At 42.1% G+C, this 15,480-nt stretch overlaps 1 protein-coding gene across 3 annotated transcripts in view; it reads right to left on the bottom strand.

Annotated features, from left to right (window-relative positions):
- Window positions 1–245: 245 nt before the first annotated feature.
- Window positions 246–15,480, bottom strand: part of reps2 (RALBP1 associated Eps domain containing 2) — a 172,870-nt gene continuing 157,635 nt past the window's right edge. For 2 of the 3 annotated variants that reach the window (XM_080204033.1, XM_080204034.1), the window contains exons 17-19: window positions 11,450–11,577; window positions 9,329–9,434; window positions 249–2,120 (exon numbers count right to left, since the gene is read on the bottom strand). In XM_080204033.1, the coding sequence (XP_080060159.1) occupies window positions 2,052–2,120; window positions 9,329–9,434; window positions 11,450–11,577 (303 nt within the window). In that variant the 3' untranslated portion in view covers window positions 249–2,051. Of the gene's footprint in view, window positions 2,121–9,328; window positions 9,435–11,449; window positions 11,578–15,480 lie in introns of all 3 variants that reach the window. The other variant, XM_080204035.1, reaches the window with a different exon arrangement.

Raw genomic sequence — 15,480 nt, 5'->3', positions numbered from 1 at the left:
GAAATGCAATGCACCAAGCGCTTCTCAATCTGTTACAGTGGATTTATTATGAAACTGAATGTAACAGCAGCACAAAGCAGGCAGTCTACTCCTTCAATACTTTATGGGAAAGTATGCAGATTGTCAGATAGGGGTGTATGAAACACTAGATGTATAATAACTAAGCGAGTGATTGAGCGAGTGTTCAAATGAAACAGAACAATGGGGCGTCTGGTTGTAAGTGCAAGGCAGCAATCTCTTAACAAGGGCTCAGATGATGTCATGGACTATCAATTTGAAGCCCCTTTTGTGTCGCCCACTGGATGTCAATGCCCAGAGCCCTATGTTAATACACGATCATAACCAAATATGGTGATTCAACTTAGCCTTAGCTTATCGTGAAATAACACTGTAGAACATGTTCTGCTGGGATACTGAATTACTGCAGTGTGCCTCAAGGCATTAACACACTAAGGTTTCAAACAGTTCCATCAAATATTGCAAAGGTAAAGCACTGAACTGCAACATGTCTCACTGCCTTTAAACACATTTGTTACTCTATATTTTGGCAGTACAAGATTTAAATAAATGCACCCAATTTACAAATTAATTGTTAGAGTCTCCTAAACGTACTCACGTAGGAGTCAACTCAATTCTTCCTGTGATCCCTCTGTCCTAAGCAAAATGTGTCTCAACAGGAGCATCAACTTGCCTCTCACCCAACAGACTGTGGGTTCGCACGGTTGATACTGAGTGGACTCATCTTGCCTTTGAATGTTTCCATAACCGAGCACCTTTTTAAGTTTGGGACCAGGCACATCTAGGTTTCCTGGTGGGAGTGACAACCATTGCAGAGGCCTCCTGCCAAACTTATGGTAGAAACCTTTCAGAAAAGGGCAGAACTCTGGGACTAGGGCATTAAACAGGGCCTGTTTAAAATGCTACTTATAAGATACACACAGGGACACAGCGGTTTTAGAAACTTCTGCAGGTTTATTTCAGAGTACTATCAACTCTGAAATCATTTCTCAAGGAGTGGCACAAGCTGTGATTGAAAAGAAAATATTACAACCCCTGGCACCTCTATTTAAATAACTCTGCTTTCTTCTGTATAATTCAGAATAAAAATATTGCATATAAATTCAATGCAACATGTATGAAAAAGTATAAAAAGTGACAGTCACCATGAGAATCATTGTACCCTAATAGATGCACACGTCAGGTAGTTACACTGAATGTAGGCATGCCATTCCAAGAAAAGGTTTCTCTTTTGTGACATGAAATTCTTTTGCTGTTATTTTGCCTACATAAGCACAGGTCCACATATGTGCAGCACAGAAGATTCCCATCATTTCAGATAGCGCACAGCTGCTCCAACACCGAATACTTTGCCACCTAAAGAAACAGAATTCATGGAAATATAAAATATATGCAGAGAAAGGACTGCAACCACTTTAGTGCTGATGATATCTTCATTGTAAATTTCCAGGAAGTGAGCTTTTTGCACAATTGCTAATATAGTTCATTTGAAAAAGAAACCAACTGTAAGCATTTCATGGAGGTTCAACAAATGTTGGGATGGGGGCGGAGAAGAAAGTGTGAGCACTTTTTTATAGATCTGAAATTAGCATGTTATTTGCCACAGTACTGCAAGTGTAAAAAGGTCCTTTAGCAAAATCTCAGATCGGTCCATTTTTCATCCTTCCAGCTTATGATGCTTTTGGACACATATACAAGAGAGACACCACAGATTGTGCTATGAAACTAAACCATTAGCAGCCATGTGAAAGATTTGCTCTATTACTTGTTACACAAGATAGCCTGAACAAATTGTGCTTCAAGCCACTGACCATTCTCAAAGATCATTTGAAAATGTGAACACTCGTGATCGAGCCAGACACATCTTTCGGCTGCTGACCTCAAAAAAGGTTGTTACCAAAGGGAGGTCATTGTGTCACAGTGGTTCGTATTGTGCTTACACATGCCCAGTTCCTATCCCAAATCTTAGGCTGTACACACTTGTCGTAACTGGGCTTCTAAGTTCCCACATCTGTAACCAGCTGGAAAAGAAGTCACGTGTGGGGGACTGGACGAAGCTGCTCCAACTGAGACTCCAGTGCAATCCGCTCTTTGTGAACTTCCTGAAAGAGACCAGTATATGCATCATATAGCATTTTGTGTCTATTTTGTAGAGTAAATATTCTTGAATGGCAATGTACACTATCTTTTAACATTTTTGGAGATAGCTTAAATCAAAGTATAATGTTTACAAAAGCTCAGGTATGTATTGATAGTGCATTAATTTCTTATCCTTGGAGGCCATGATCCTTGTTCCAAAAAGCACAGGATGTCAAAAGTTATCATCACCAATGTTTTTAATGCCTAGAAATAAAGACCATCCAATAAAATTCCAAATGGTAAAGACAGTGTTGTTGGAGGCTGTTATAAAGCTGGAATTGGTGGGTTTTGAAAGTTAAAATAACAGTCAGATAAATATTGTGCAAATATTGCACGCTATTCCTAATCCAGCAGTCAGCATCCTGTGACTCTGGAGCTGCATATGGTTCATTATGGACTAATGGGCAGTTCCCAACTCCATTTGCCTGGAGTCTTTAAGAACTGAACGTAAATCTCCAGAACACTGCCCTGTGCAATCCTAGGGAAAATAAAATCATGGAGATATTAAAAACAATTAAAAATCAAGAGAAATGTTCAAAAGAAAGTTTAACTGAGATATAGATCTTGATAATGAGATGGGAGGAAAGGCAGTTTGGTTGACAGTCAAGCATCGACCATTGGTTAATGGGCCGCTTTGCTTTCCAATTGGTGTATAAGGATGGCTTCGTTGACTAATGGCTGGAACATTGGGGAAAATCATGTGATTTAGGGATAAGTTTAACCACAGTTGGCAAACCCTACTCTCCAACATTGATAATCAAGTCCATTTTGATGGCAATTAAATGGCTAGTTTTTTTTAACCTTTTATTAACATTGAGTGATACTTTCTCACAAATATAATGAACTTCTTTTGCATAAACCTTTGGAATGTTGGTCAGATATGTCTCTGACCTGTTTGACATTCTTATTTGCATGAGTAACAGCAATGCAGCTCTTAAGATATTGCATTTTTCACTAAATTTAAAAAAATGGTTCTTCTCATTATTAAGGTTGTCAACCATTGTTCCAGATTAAAGAAAGCAAGAAAGAGTTAAGAAACAATAAAAAAATTACTGAATATTGAAAAATATATGCTTGTTAATAATCCCTGACATGTTTAGCATTGTAAATTCCTAAATTTGCATTTGTGCTTACTGATGTAACTTTGTCATGATGTAATGACACCCTCCCACCACTGGAGGCAACAGGTTTTCGAATGACAATACAAAAATGACAACAAATGCCCAATTAGACCTCCAGTCTCCTAACACCCACTGAAAGCTCTGCCTAGTCATGACTGAATGAAACCCGAAAGAAGTTCCAACTTGTAAGGAAATGTCCAAAAAATGTCATATCTAATTATTTTGAGGCAGATCATGCTCTCAGACTTTAGAAACAGTAAAATAGGAATATGAGTCAGCCATTCAAGCTTGCCTACCACTGAATATGATCATGACTGATCATCTATCTAATGTCATACTCCTGTGCTCTTCCCTATATCCCTTAATACCTTTAGGGTTTATAAATCTATTTTGTTCCTAAATATATTCTATATATATATATATTCTATATATATATATATTCTATATATATATATTCTATATATATATATATATATATATATATTCAATATATATATATTGGCCTCCACAGCCTCTGTGGTAGAGGATTCCACAGGTTCACTACTCTCTGAAAAAGTTTCCTCTTATCTCAGTCTTAAATGGTCTTCCCTATATCATATACAACAATATGGATTATACAACAATATGCGGGCAGTTTAGAACAGAGTTGAGGAGGAACTTCTTCACTCAAAGGGTGCTGAATCTCTGGAATTCTCTGCCCATTGATGTGGTGGAGGCTACCTCATGGAATATATTTAAGTCACAGGTAGATAGATTTCTGATAGACAAGGGAATTAAGGGCTATGGGGAGAAAGTGGGAAAGCGGAACTGATCCACTTCAGATCAGCCATGATCTTACTGAATGGCAGGGCAGGCTTGAAGGGCTAGATGGCCTACTCCTGCTCCTATTTCTTACGTTCTTAATACTACAGAATCAAATACTACAATGCAGAAGAGGCCCTTCGGCCTATCGAGTCTGCACTGACACAAGAAAGGCTCTGACCTGCCCACCTAATCCCATATCCTGAAAATGTGACCCCTTGTTCTAACTCCCCCCAGCAGAGGAAACGTCATCCCTGCATCCAGGATGTCTAACCCTGTGAGAATTTTATATATTTCCCATCTTATCCAAGGGGACTTTCAGAGTAACTTAATTGCAGTGTTAATGTAAGCCTATTGTGACACTATTAAATAAACTTAAACTCCTTCCTCTAAATTCCAGTGAATACAGACCTAATTGACCCAAACTCTGCTCATACTGCCATCCCAGGAGTCAGTCTGGTGAATCTTCGCTGCACTCCCTCTATGGCAAGTGTATCTTTTATTCGGTAAGGAGACCAAAACTGTGCACAATACACCAGCAGTGGTATCACCAAGGTGTTGTACAGCTGCAGTAAGCCATCATCGTTCCTGTACTCAAGTGCTCTTGCAATGAAGGCCAACATACTATTTGTCTTCTTAACTGCTTGCTGTATCTTCGTGCATGCTTCGCAAGAATAGCGATCTCTTTTAAGATTTACTTCTAAAACTATCACTATAGCATGTACAGTGGAAGATCAGTTACTAAATATCTTCATCATGAGCAGTGGTGCTGGCATTGCTTAAATCAACTCCTAGTACAACAGGGCTTGAAACTTCTGATTCTAATTTTATTTTGAGAAGTTTTGACAAATGTCACCTTTTCTTCTTGCTAAATAGTGGGTAGTGGTTAACTCAATTGTACAGATACTAATACCGCGTAGGTGACACGTCAGAAAGTGGAACAGCACTGGTCTGACTGAAGAGAGACCGAGGTGTATTAAATTATTAGGCACAATTATATAAAACCTGTACACAGTGATAAAACCTAAGGCATGCTGAGAAGACATGACTCATTTCAATTAAGATTATACTCCAAATCCAGAAACAAATGTCAGAGACAATCAGAAGGCAAACTATTTTTTCCCCCCCAGTCAATTTATTGTCATCTCCACCTAATCTCTCAACCAATTCCATGAATTGCAGTGACTCACCTGGAACACATTCCCATAATACAAGTGTTATTAGTTTTCTGCTACAGATTTAGTACAGCACAACCGCTATGGTTAGGCTGTAACTAATTTCGCACTTCAAAGGACATGACCTCATTTCATATTCTGTCCAAGTTGTAATTCAACACCAACAAGAATCAGAGCCAGCAGACTCCGGATTGGCATCTTCTTCCCTCCCTCGACAAAGTGAACTGCTTCCTTAAAGTGAGGGGATATTGGTGCTAAGAAATACAATCTTCTTCCTCTTATTTGATTTATTTGTAATATATGGCAAAGGTGGACCTCCTCCTTGAACAACCACAATCCTGATGATTTTTCCACAATGAGGTCCGACATTTAGCACTATCAGCTTTCAGCACCTGAAATCAGACCTCTTCTTCCCACCAATTCTCCAATTTAATGCCTTCTGGGTGAGGTTTACCTGCTAAATGCATCATTCTAGAGCTTACTGAAGACTGGGGTCATGCTGTCTCTGGGTGCCAGTATGTTGGTGTCTTGTTCCAAGTAAGTGTATCCAACTATTGTGGATACACTTGTCATGTCATTGCTGTCTACAAGCAATGACTCACCTCAAATATCCCCTTCACCTCTTGTCGTTACTTACAAAAAAAAATTCATGGGATGTTTTGGTGTTGCTGGCAAAGCCAGCATTTATTGCCCATCCCTAACTGCTCTCGAGAAAGTGGAGGAGAGCCCCTCTTGTCAGCCACTGCACTCTATGTGGTGTAGGTACAGACACAGCAGTGCTAGATAGGAAACCCAAGATTTTGAACAAGCAACAATGAAGGAAGGGCTATATCATTCCAAGTCAGGATCTGAGGGGTTTGGAGGGGAACTCGCAGGTGGTGCTGTTCCCTACATCAGCTGCCCTTGTCTCTCTAGCAGAGGAAGAAGTTATGGATTTGGAAGGTGCTTTTGAGGAAGGCTTGATGAGTTCTTGCAGTGCACCTTGTCAATGATACCACTGCCACTATGCATCAGTAGTGAAGGGAATGAATGTTGAAAGTAGTATATCTGGTGCCGATTTAGCATGCTGTTTTGTCTTGGTGTGGCGCCCAGGCAAGTGAGAATATTCCATCACACACATGGCTTGAGCCTTGTAGACAATGGAAAGGCTCTGTGGTGCCAAGAGGCAAGTCACTCACTGTTGAATAACTAGCTTCTGTCTGTTCTTAAAGCCACATTCTTTATTTGGTTGGTCCAGTTATATTTCTAGTCAATGGTGACCCCGGGTGTTAGTTGTGGGGTGCTCATTGATGTTAATGTGAATGAATATTAAAGGGAGGTGGTTAGACTTTCTCTCATTGGAGATAATCAGTGCCAGACACTTGCATTACTTGAATGGCACTTGAACGGCACGGTGGTTAGCACTGCTGTCTCTCAGCTCCAGGAACCTGGGTTCAATTCCTGGCTTGGGTCGCTGCCTGTGAGAAGTTTGCACATTCTCCCTGTATCTGCATGGGTTTCCTCTGCAGTGCTCCGGTTTCCCCACACAGTCCAAAGACGTCTGAGTTAGGGGGATTGGCCATGCTAAATTGCCCGTTAGTGTCAGGAGGACTAGCTAGGGTAAATATGTAGGATTATGGGGATATGGCCTGGATGAGATTGTGGTTGCTACAGATTTGATGAGCCAACCTGTTCCTTATCTACCTTTTATCCTCTCAGGTATTCCTTTTTCCTCCCCACTCTGTCTTTCACTTATCCTGTACATACTTAAACTTGTTATATCTTTCATTTTTTTTCCAGTTCTGATGGAAGATTAGTGACATTTCAATTTGACATCTCTCCATGGATGCTGCCAGACCTGAGAATTATCATCCTTTTACTATTTGTATTTATGTTTCCAGCAGGAAGATATTTTCTTTTTCTGTCTATATTTTAAATGTTCTGTGAGGTGAGTTATTGGTATAGTCTGGTGACGTTGATTCAACAATTTGCTCCTGTAACACGCACAGCAGGTACTAACTGTGTGTCAGTCAGTTACACTCTTGCCTGGAAGCTAGCGGTTCTGCTTCAAGCCTCGCCCTAGAGAGTTGAACGCACAATCTGAGAGTCCTGCACAGTACTGAGGGAGTGCTACATCAGAATGGGGAAATAATAGCCCGCATCGTCTGGTCAGCAATAATGTTGCACACGTTGCTGTTCCAAACCTGACGTTGCGGCACATTTTTTCCGGGACCTTCTTTTCCCTGATGTCAAAGAAACGTGCACTGTAGTGTTTGCCTGGGAGTCTCCATCAGAGTGGAGTAGAACTGGGGGAAAGAGAGGACACACCCTTTGTTTTTTAAAACAGTTATTGCTGCCATTTTCAGATAAGTTTAAAGATTAAGCTTTTGGGCACGTTCATCTGAATGAGTGCACTAGAGCGAGTGCATGACTGAGTGCACGTGTAGGTGAGTGAACGAGTGAATGTGCGGGCGCGAGTGAGTGTGGGTAGTTGACTGGCAGTCTGCTCTGGTCAGGGGTTAGTTGGGCGGTGGCCGGTTCCAGTTGATTGTGGGGGTGGAGGGAGGAGAGTTGGTAGTCAGAAGTCAGGGTGTTGTTGGGTGTGTGGGGGTGAAGGGGAGGTGGTAGTTTAGTTCGATCAGGAGTTAGCTGGGGTCTGACTGATTAGGTGGGAGAGAGGTGTGTTGGTAATGGTAATCAGTGGTGGTAACTGGGTGAGACTTGAGATTGGTAGGAGAAGGGGTGGGGTCAGTTCAGGAAGGTAGTTAATGATGGGTGAGATGTATTTGGGTTTGCAGCTACCCAGGTGGTACTTTTAACCTAACATTTCTGAGGTAACTATCCATGTAAGTACAGTGGATCTACCAGCCTTCCACCCTTAACACATGGTCAGAGATGTTTGTGTCGGATCCTGGGCAGAGCGGGAATTGCCCAGCGGAAGTTTAAACTTCCTAGGTAATTCCCATGTAGGTCCACGTCAGGACTTTCCACAGGGTTCTGATGCATGTCATTTGTTACAGGACCATTGTCCGACGATCTGGGGACAGGAAGATTTGGAACATTATCTCTGTCCCTCCGACTGAACCTCCATCTAGATTGCAACAGCCCACTAAAGGTTAACAAACCCCTGACAAACAAAGTTATCAGTTATTAAGAAGGATTCATTTGGTTCTGTTTTAAATCCATTTAGTTCTGTCCGTTGGACTCACTGAAGTGTTGATCTATTGAAAGTTGATTTTTTAGTATCACAAGTAGGCTTACATCAACACTGCAATGAAGTTACTGTGAAAATCCTCTAGTCGTCACACTCCGACGCCTGTTCAGGTACACTGAGGGAGAATTTAGCATGTCCACTGCACTTAACCAGCATGTCTTTCGGACTGTGGGAGGAAACCTGAGCACCCGGAGGAAATGCACACAGACGTGGGGAGGACTTGCAGACTCCGCAGAGACAGTGATCCAATGCCAGAATTGAACCTGGGTCCTTGAGGCTGTGAGGCAGCAGTGCTAACCATTGTGGAAAATAGGACTGACGCCATCGCCTCAGCACATGTCCTGTTTGAAATCAACTCATTCAGGACAGAGTGCAGCTGGCAATCTTCTGAGATGAGGTGGTTGTTCGCTAATGGGCGTCATCAATACAACGCTTGTTCAGAAAAAATTTAAAATTCAAATCTATTGATGGATAAAAGCTTGTGATGATTCTTAATTTGTCAAAAGGGTGAGGCCTACATGCTAAAAATAAGATCTCTATGTTAGAAAATACCAAGGTGTCTGGTCCCATATTAAAACCAGTGATTGTAGCATCAAACTGTTTTTTTTTGGGGGGGGCGGGGGGCTGCTAGTGGCATGTGGTACTCATGCCCAATGTGTAACCCAAATTGGCAGCATCGGCCTTCAGTTGAAAAGTATTGGCACATCCACTGACATTTTAAGTACAACAACTTAGACTCAGGGAAATCGGTACTTATGAAATACAAAATAGAATGATTTGTATTAAAAAAACTTGGAACTGGATGTCTTGTGAAAAAATGAATATCTATTTATGCAGCATCAGAATGTGGTGAGTTTCTCCAGCTCAATGTGGGCTCTTACTTTGAACTGTTGCTGCAGCTCTCCGTTCAGTCTGACCAGAATCATATTGGCCTCCTTGTTTCTGCGAACTGCTGTCTGAATGGCTTTTTTCTGCTTGGATGGCATTCTATAACAAGGAAAATAAAAGGTTAACTTTTGCAATATGGTAGAAAAGGTTGAATGTATACAATAATCTTCAGTTTAACATTTCAGTGGCTAACCAAGAAAGTCAGTTGCAGGGACTTTTAACAGGTAAGATCTGCAAGATAGTCATAATCAGAGGTATACAGTACAGAAAAAGGCCTTTCGGTCCATCACGTCTGTGCCAAAGAGAAACCACCTAAGTAAACAAATCCCATTTCTCAGTACTTGGTCCATAGCCTTGTAAGCCTTAGCAACACAAATGCACGTCTATATACTTCTCAAATGTTATGAAGGTCTCTGCCTCCACCACCCTTTCAGGCACTGAGTTCCAGACTCCTAACATCCTTCAGGTGAAAAAATGTTTCATCACATCCTCTCTAAACCTCTTGCTCCTACATCAAATCTATGCCCCCTGGTCATTGATCCTTCCACCAAGGGGAAAGGTTTCTTCCTTTCTACTCTCTCTATGCCCCTCGTAATTTTATACATCTAAATCACGACCCCCCCTCAGCCTCCTCTGCTCCAAAGAAAACAACCCCTGTCTATACCTCTCTCTTCATAACTACAACTCTCCAGCCCAGGCAACTTCTGGTAAATCTCCTCAGCACCCTTTCCAGTGCTATTACATTGCTCCTATAATGTGAATTCCAGAATTGCACACAATACTTTAGCTGTAGCCTAACTAATATTTTACACAGTTCCAACATCAATTCCCTGCTCTTAAACCCAATGCCTCAGCTAATTTGGGCAAGTATACCATATCCCTTCTTAAAACACTTTATTCACCTGTCCTGCTATTTTAAGGGAGTGGTGTACATGCACACAAAGGTTCCTCTGACCCAGCATCCTGCTTTTCATCATGTATTCCCTTGCCTTGTTTGTCCTGGCAAAATGTATCACCGGGCGGCATGCTGGCACCATGATTAGCGCTGCTGCTTCATAGGGTTAGAGACTCGGGTTCAATTCCGGCCTTGGGTGACTGTGTAGAGTTTGCACATTCTCCCCGTGTCTACGTAGGTTTCCTCTGGGTGCTCCAGTTTCCTCCCACACTCCAAAAATGCGCGGCTTAGGTGGCTTGGTCTTACTAAATTGATCCTTGGTATCAAAGGGATTAACAGGGTAAATATGTGGGGTCACGGAGATAGGCCTGGGTGTGATTGTTGTTGGTGCAGGATCAACGGGCTGAATGATCTCCTTCTGCACTGTAAGGATTCTATGATTCTACCTCGATTGAATTCTATTGGCGACTGGTCAGCCCATCTGAGCAGCTGGTCTAAATTGTCTTGTAATCAAAGGCTATCCTCCTCACTATTTACCACCCCACTGATTTCCGTATCATCCACGAACTTACTTTTAAACCTTCAAGTCTAAATCGTTTATATGATCCACAAATAGTCATGGCCCCATGGATGTGGTTTTATTTGTGATTGTAAAGCTTGCTGAATTTCAGGATGATCGGTGAATGGAAGAGGTTTTTACTCCCTTCACCCATCCGTGACTATTTCTGACACAAGAGATCCTTTTCTTGCTGATCCAGGGCTATGTTTTTCCATGACTGTGCGGGCGAGGATTAATATCCAACACACAATACAACTGGTAGACTCTGCTGATATTAATCTGAGGTCATGCAGAGTTGAGGAGCAACACTCGCCACTGAATGGTTGATTTATCCCGTACCTTACTGTAACTAATTTTCAGTGCACTTCTTTCACTACTAATAAAACAGGTTTGAAACAAGATTTCTTATCAACGCCCAGTGTGCAGACAGAGCAAGTATAAGGCCACGTCATTCTGCTCTTGACCTTTGACTCCTGAAGAACGTGAAACCCTGTGCAAGTGTTCATTTCTTTGTGATGCTCACCATGTATGGGAATTTAATTGTTTTCCATTCACTGGAAGAGCTAATTTGCTGAATGGAGGTTACAGCTAAATGTCAGGCGCTAGAATTGCGCAGGAAGTTCTGAACGATCGCAGATTAAAGAAAAGCACAGATATTACTTTTGCAGTTGCTGGTGCAGTTTAGCGTCTGGTGTGGACGTTGCATTCAGTCGAGGTAAGTGCTCCTGGCTTTCCAGTCGTTGTCTTTGACGAAGAGGTTTTAACGGAGGCTGCCGAGATTTCAGCTCCTTTGTCGCAAGAAAAAAAAAGCCATTTTGTCATTAATTCTTTCCTTTCCAACTTTGTACATTACTTTGTTTCCCTTAACCACCTTTCCCAATCACACATGGAAGAACAGAAGTGAATGTAGAACGAGAATATGTAAAACGTAAATAGTTATATATAACGTTGGTTAGGCCACATCAGGAATACAGTGTCCAATTCTGGTTACCACACTACCAGAAGGACGTAGAGGCTTTGGAAGGAGTGTAGAAAAGGTGTACCAGGAGGGTATGAAAGGTATTAGCCAAGAGGTGAGATTGAATAAACTGGGATTGTTCTCCCTGGAAAGACAGAGGCTGAGGAGCAACCTGATAGAAGTTTATAAAATTATGAGGGTACAGATAGGGTGAACAGGAGGTACAAGTTCAAGGTAAGGGGGGGGGAAGTGGTGATGTATAGGGAAAGCTTTTTTTTAAAACCGAGGTTGGTGGGGGCCTGGAACGCATTACCAAATGAGGTGGTTGAGGCAGGTACATTAGCGACATTTAAGACTTATCTGTATTGACACATGAACAGATGGGGAATAGAGGCATACAGATAGTTGGTCTAGATTGGACAATGTGATTGGCGCAGGCTTGGAGGGCCAAAGGGTGTGTTCCAGGGCTTTGTTCTTTGAGAAAGACTCATTTGACCTTTCAGCCATGGCTCAGTTGACAGCACCCTTGTTTGTGAAGCTGAAGGCTTTTGGTTTATCTCCCACTCTGGGGACATACTTCAGTGCAGTACTGAAGGTGTGCTACAATGTTGGTGAAGACACCCTTTCGATGAGGTGTTAAACTGAGCTCCCATCCTCACCCCAAATCTTGCCCTCTCAAGTAAACATCAAAGATTTAACACCAGTTCAAAGAGGGGCTCTCTCCAGGATTGTGGCCAATACTTAACCCTCCATCGAAACCACTAAAACATCCTGCCATCATCACACTTCTGTTTGTGGAGCTTGCTGTCTGTGAAATGGTTGATGTCTCTCCAACATTAGAACAGTGATTATAACCCAAAAGCCTGTATCTAATGCTGCTCAATGAGGGAGTCAGTTACACTCAACAGAAGTTTTAAAGCCAAGAATTTATTTAATGGAGGTGATGCCAATGCACTCACACATTTTCTGCTGAATTGTGCCTCAAACCTGTTTAGGAAGAAGTTCTTGGTTCCTGTTCTCCCAAGAAGGATTTAAAACTTGCTATCCTCAATAGCCTAACAATAGGCATGTGGCGAAGGAGAGGTGATTTGAGCTGATGGTTTCATCGGGTTGAGTTCACGTCTGACGGAAAAACAACTTCTTCCCTGCTACCATCAGACTTTTGAAAGCACCTACCGGGCATTAAACTGATCTTTACACCCCAGCTATAGCTATAACACTAGCTATGCTCTGTCTATATAGCACACAAAAACTAATGCTTTTCGCTGTATACTAATACGTGACAACAATAAATCAAATCAAAGATAACATGCCCAACAGTGATTCCTCCTTTTTTTACTCCAAATTATCCTTCGAGTCAAAACCCCAAACAGTAAGGTAACTCATGCGAGATAAGCAGCACAAAGGTTGCCATAGGACTGAGCTGGCAAACTATCTGCTTGTTGATCTCCTGTAACAAACTTGGTGGTAATTGCGTGGGTTTTCAAATTGTGCTAACAGTGAAACTGCCAGCATTTGCTATTGAAACAGACAGGAACTTTTGGCACCTACACATGTAAAGTTAAGCATGGAAATCTGGAAGTTGCTGTCAGTGAGTCTTGCACCTCCATGGCATGCGCTGGTGAGGTTCCAGCAGGTTAGCATCTTTACAAATCACTGAACTGATGCATGTTTTCCCCTTTACAGTAGAATACCATTGTTAACCCTCCGAAAATCCTATGCCTTGTTAATGAGGAGTAACTGGGTTTTTAAACAGCATGCTAAGTCATAACTATAACTGACAAGCCTCCCTGGCTTTGAAAGAATTAATTTTATGAAATTTTGTAAGATGCCAATTTTTTAAAGTTTATTTATTGACATCACAAGTAGACTTACATTAACACTGCAATGAAGTTACTGTGAAAATCCCCTAGTTGCCACACTCCAGCACCTGCTCGGGTACACTGAAGGAGAATTTACCATGACCAATGCACCTAACCAGCATGTCTTTCGGACTGTAGGAGGAAACTGGAGCACCTGGAGGAAACCCACACAGACACGGGGAGAACGTGCAGACTCCGCACAGCCAAGCTGGGAATTGAATCCTGGTCCGTGGCGCTGAGAGGCAACAGTGCTAGCCACTGTGCTGCTAGATATTTTGTTATATTTTAGTGTAATAAAAATCTTTTTGAAATGATGACATTTCAACCTCTAACGAACATGGCCCACTCTTTATTCTGTTCTCTGTAAAATTTACAAAATGTGAAGGATAATCAGTGCATTTTACTTCCTGTTTTACTGTCTGTAAGAACATGTCAAATGTGACTGACTGCTTACTCTGTCTGCCAGAGGTGTTCTGGTGGGAATCAAAGGATTTTGATGCGGAAAATCCCACTGTTTGACAACTAGAGGACATAAAACCATCAACTACAGGATAGGGAGGTTAACGGCTGTGATGGGGAAATTTTTATAAACATTAATCTGAGACACAATTTATTGGCATTTGGAAAAGTGCAGGCATATAAATGAAAGTCAGCACAAAATTTAACTTGACAAGAGTTCTTTGATGAAATGATGAAGAGTGTTAATTTGGTTAGTGTGGCTGATCTGTATGTGGACTTTGACAAAGCGTCACAAAATAACCTCATTAGCAAAATTAAAGCCCATTGGACTAAAAGGCAGTGGCAGCATGGATACAAAATTGGCAAAGAGACAGAAAGCAGAGTGTAGTGTGAACATTTACTGAGGGAAGTGTGGTGTTCCCAAGGGTCAGTACTCAATCACAGTTCCTTTTCGTGATATATTAATAACCTGGGGATTCAGGGCATAATTTCAAAGCTTGTAAAAGATTTGAAACTCAGCAATCTATTAAACATCAAGGAAGATAGTAATAGATTTCATGAGGAAATAGACCAACAGATAAAATGGATATAGATAAATGGGAAATGGAGTTTAACACTGAAGTGCAAAGTGGTACATTGTCACAGCAAGGATGAGGGGAGGCAATATAAACTATATAGTAAGAGGGTAAGAGGGTGAGGGGCGGAAAATCTTGAAGGTGGCACAAGTTGAAGAGGCTGTTCGAAAGGCATATGGACCTCCCTGGGCCAGCCCTAATGTCCTTCCCAAACCCCAGCCAGTCCCGATTGTCCTCCTCCCAATATTGCAAGTACAGAGTGGCAGTGGGCTCCCCACTGATCGTTCCTCAATATGTCCCACCTGCATATGCCCCACCCCCTTGGCACTGCCAGTGCCTGCTGGGCAGTGCCAAGGTGCCCAGTGGGCAGTGCCAGTTTGCTCCTTAGGTAGTGCCGGGGGAGGGGTGGGGGGGGGGGGTGGTGGAGGCGGCCTCAATGGCTTCTGTTCCTACCGATGAGGTGAGGATGGCTGTTCCCTGTTAGTGGGGAGCAACCCTGCTGGAGGGAAACACTCCCCTAGTCTCTCCACTAGGGGGAGATGCTAGTGGCCTGGAGAATACCGTCCCAGGCCTACTAATCATTTGGAAATAGAGATTTCAATATGATATCAGCTCCTGGTGCGGAGCATATAGCACTTTTTTTTAAGCGCATGGGAGACTCGCGACTGATGTATGCCAGTTGTAAACATCGCTAAAGGAGCATTGCTGGTGTATCCCAGTCTACTGCACTGGCCAGGAAAATCCCAGCCTATTAGTTTATAAGATCTGGAATGCATTACTTGAAATGGTGGTGGAAGCAGATTCAATAGTATCTTGGAAATGGAACACAAAGGAGAA

The sequence above is a fragment of the Carcharhinus amblyrhynchos genome, chromosome 15 (assembly GCF_965287045.1).
Source record: "Carcharhinus amblyrhynchos chromosome 15, sCarAmb.v2.hapA, whole genome shotgun sequence".
NCBI lineage: Eukaryota > Metazoa > Chordata > Chondrichthyes > Carcharhiniformes > Carcharhinidae > Carcharhinus > Carcharhinus amblyrhynchos.
This window is presented reverse-complemented; position numbering and strand designations above follow the sequence as displayed.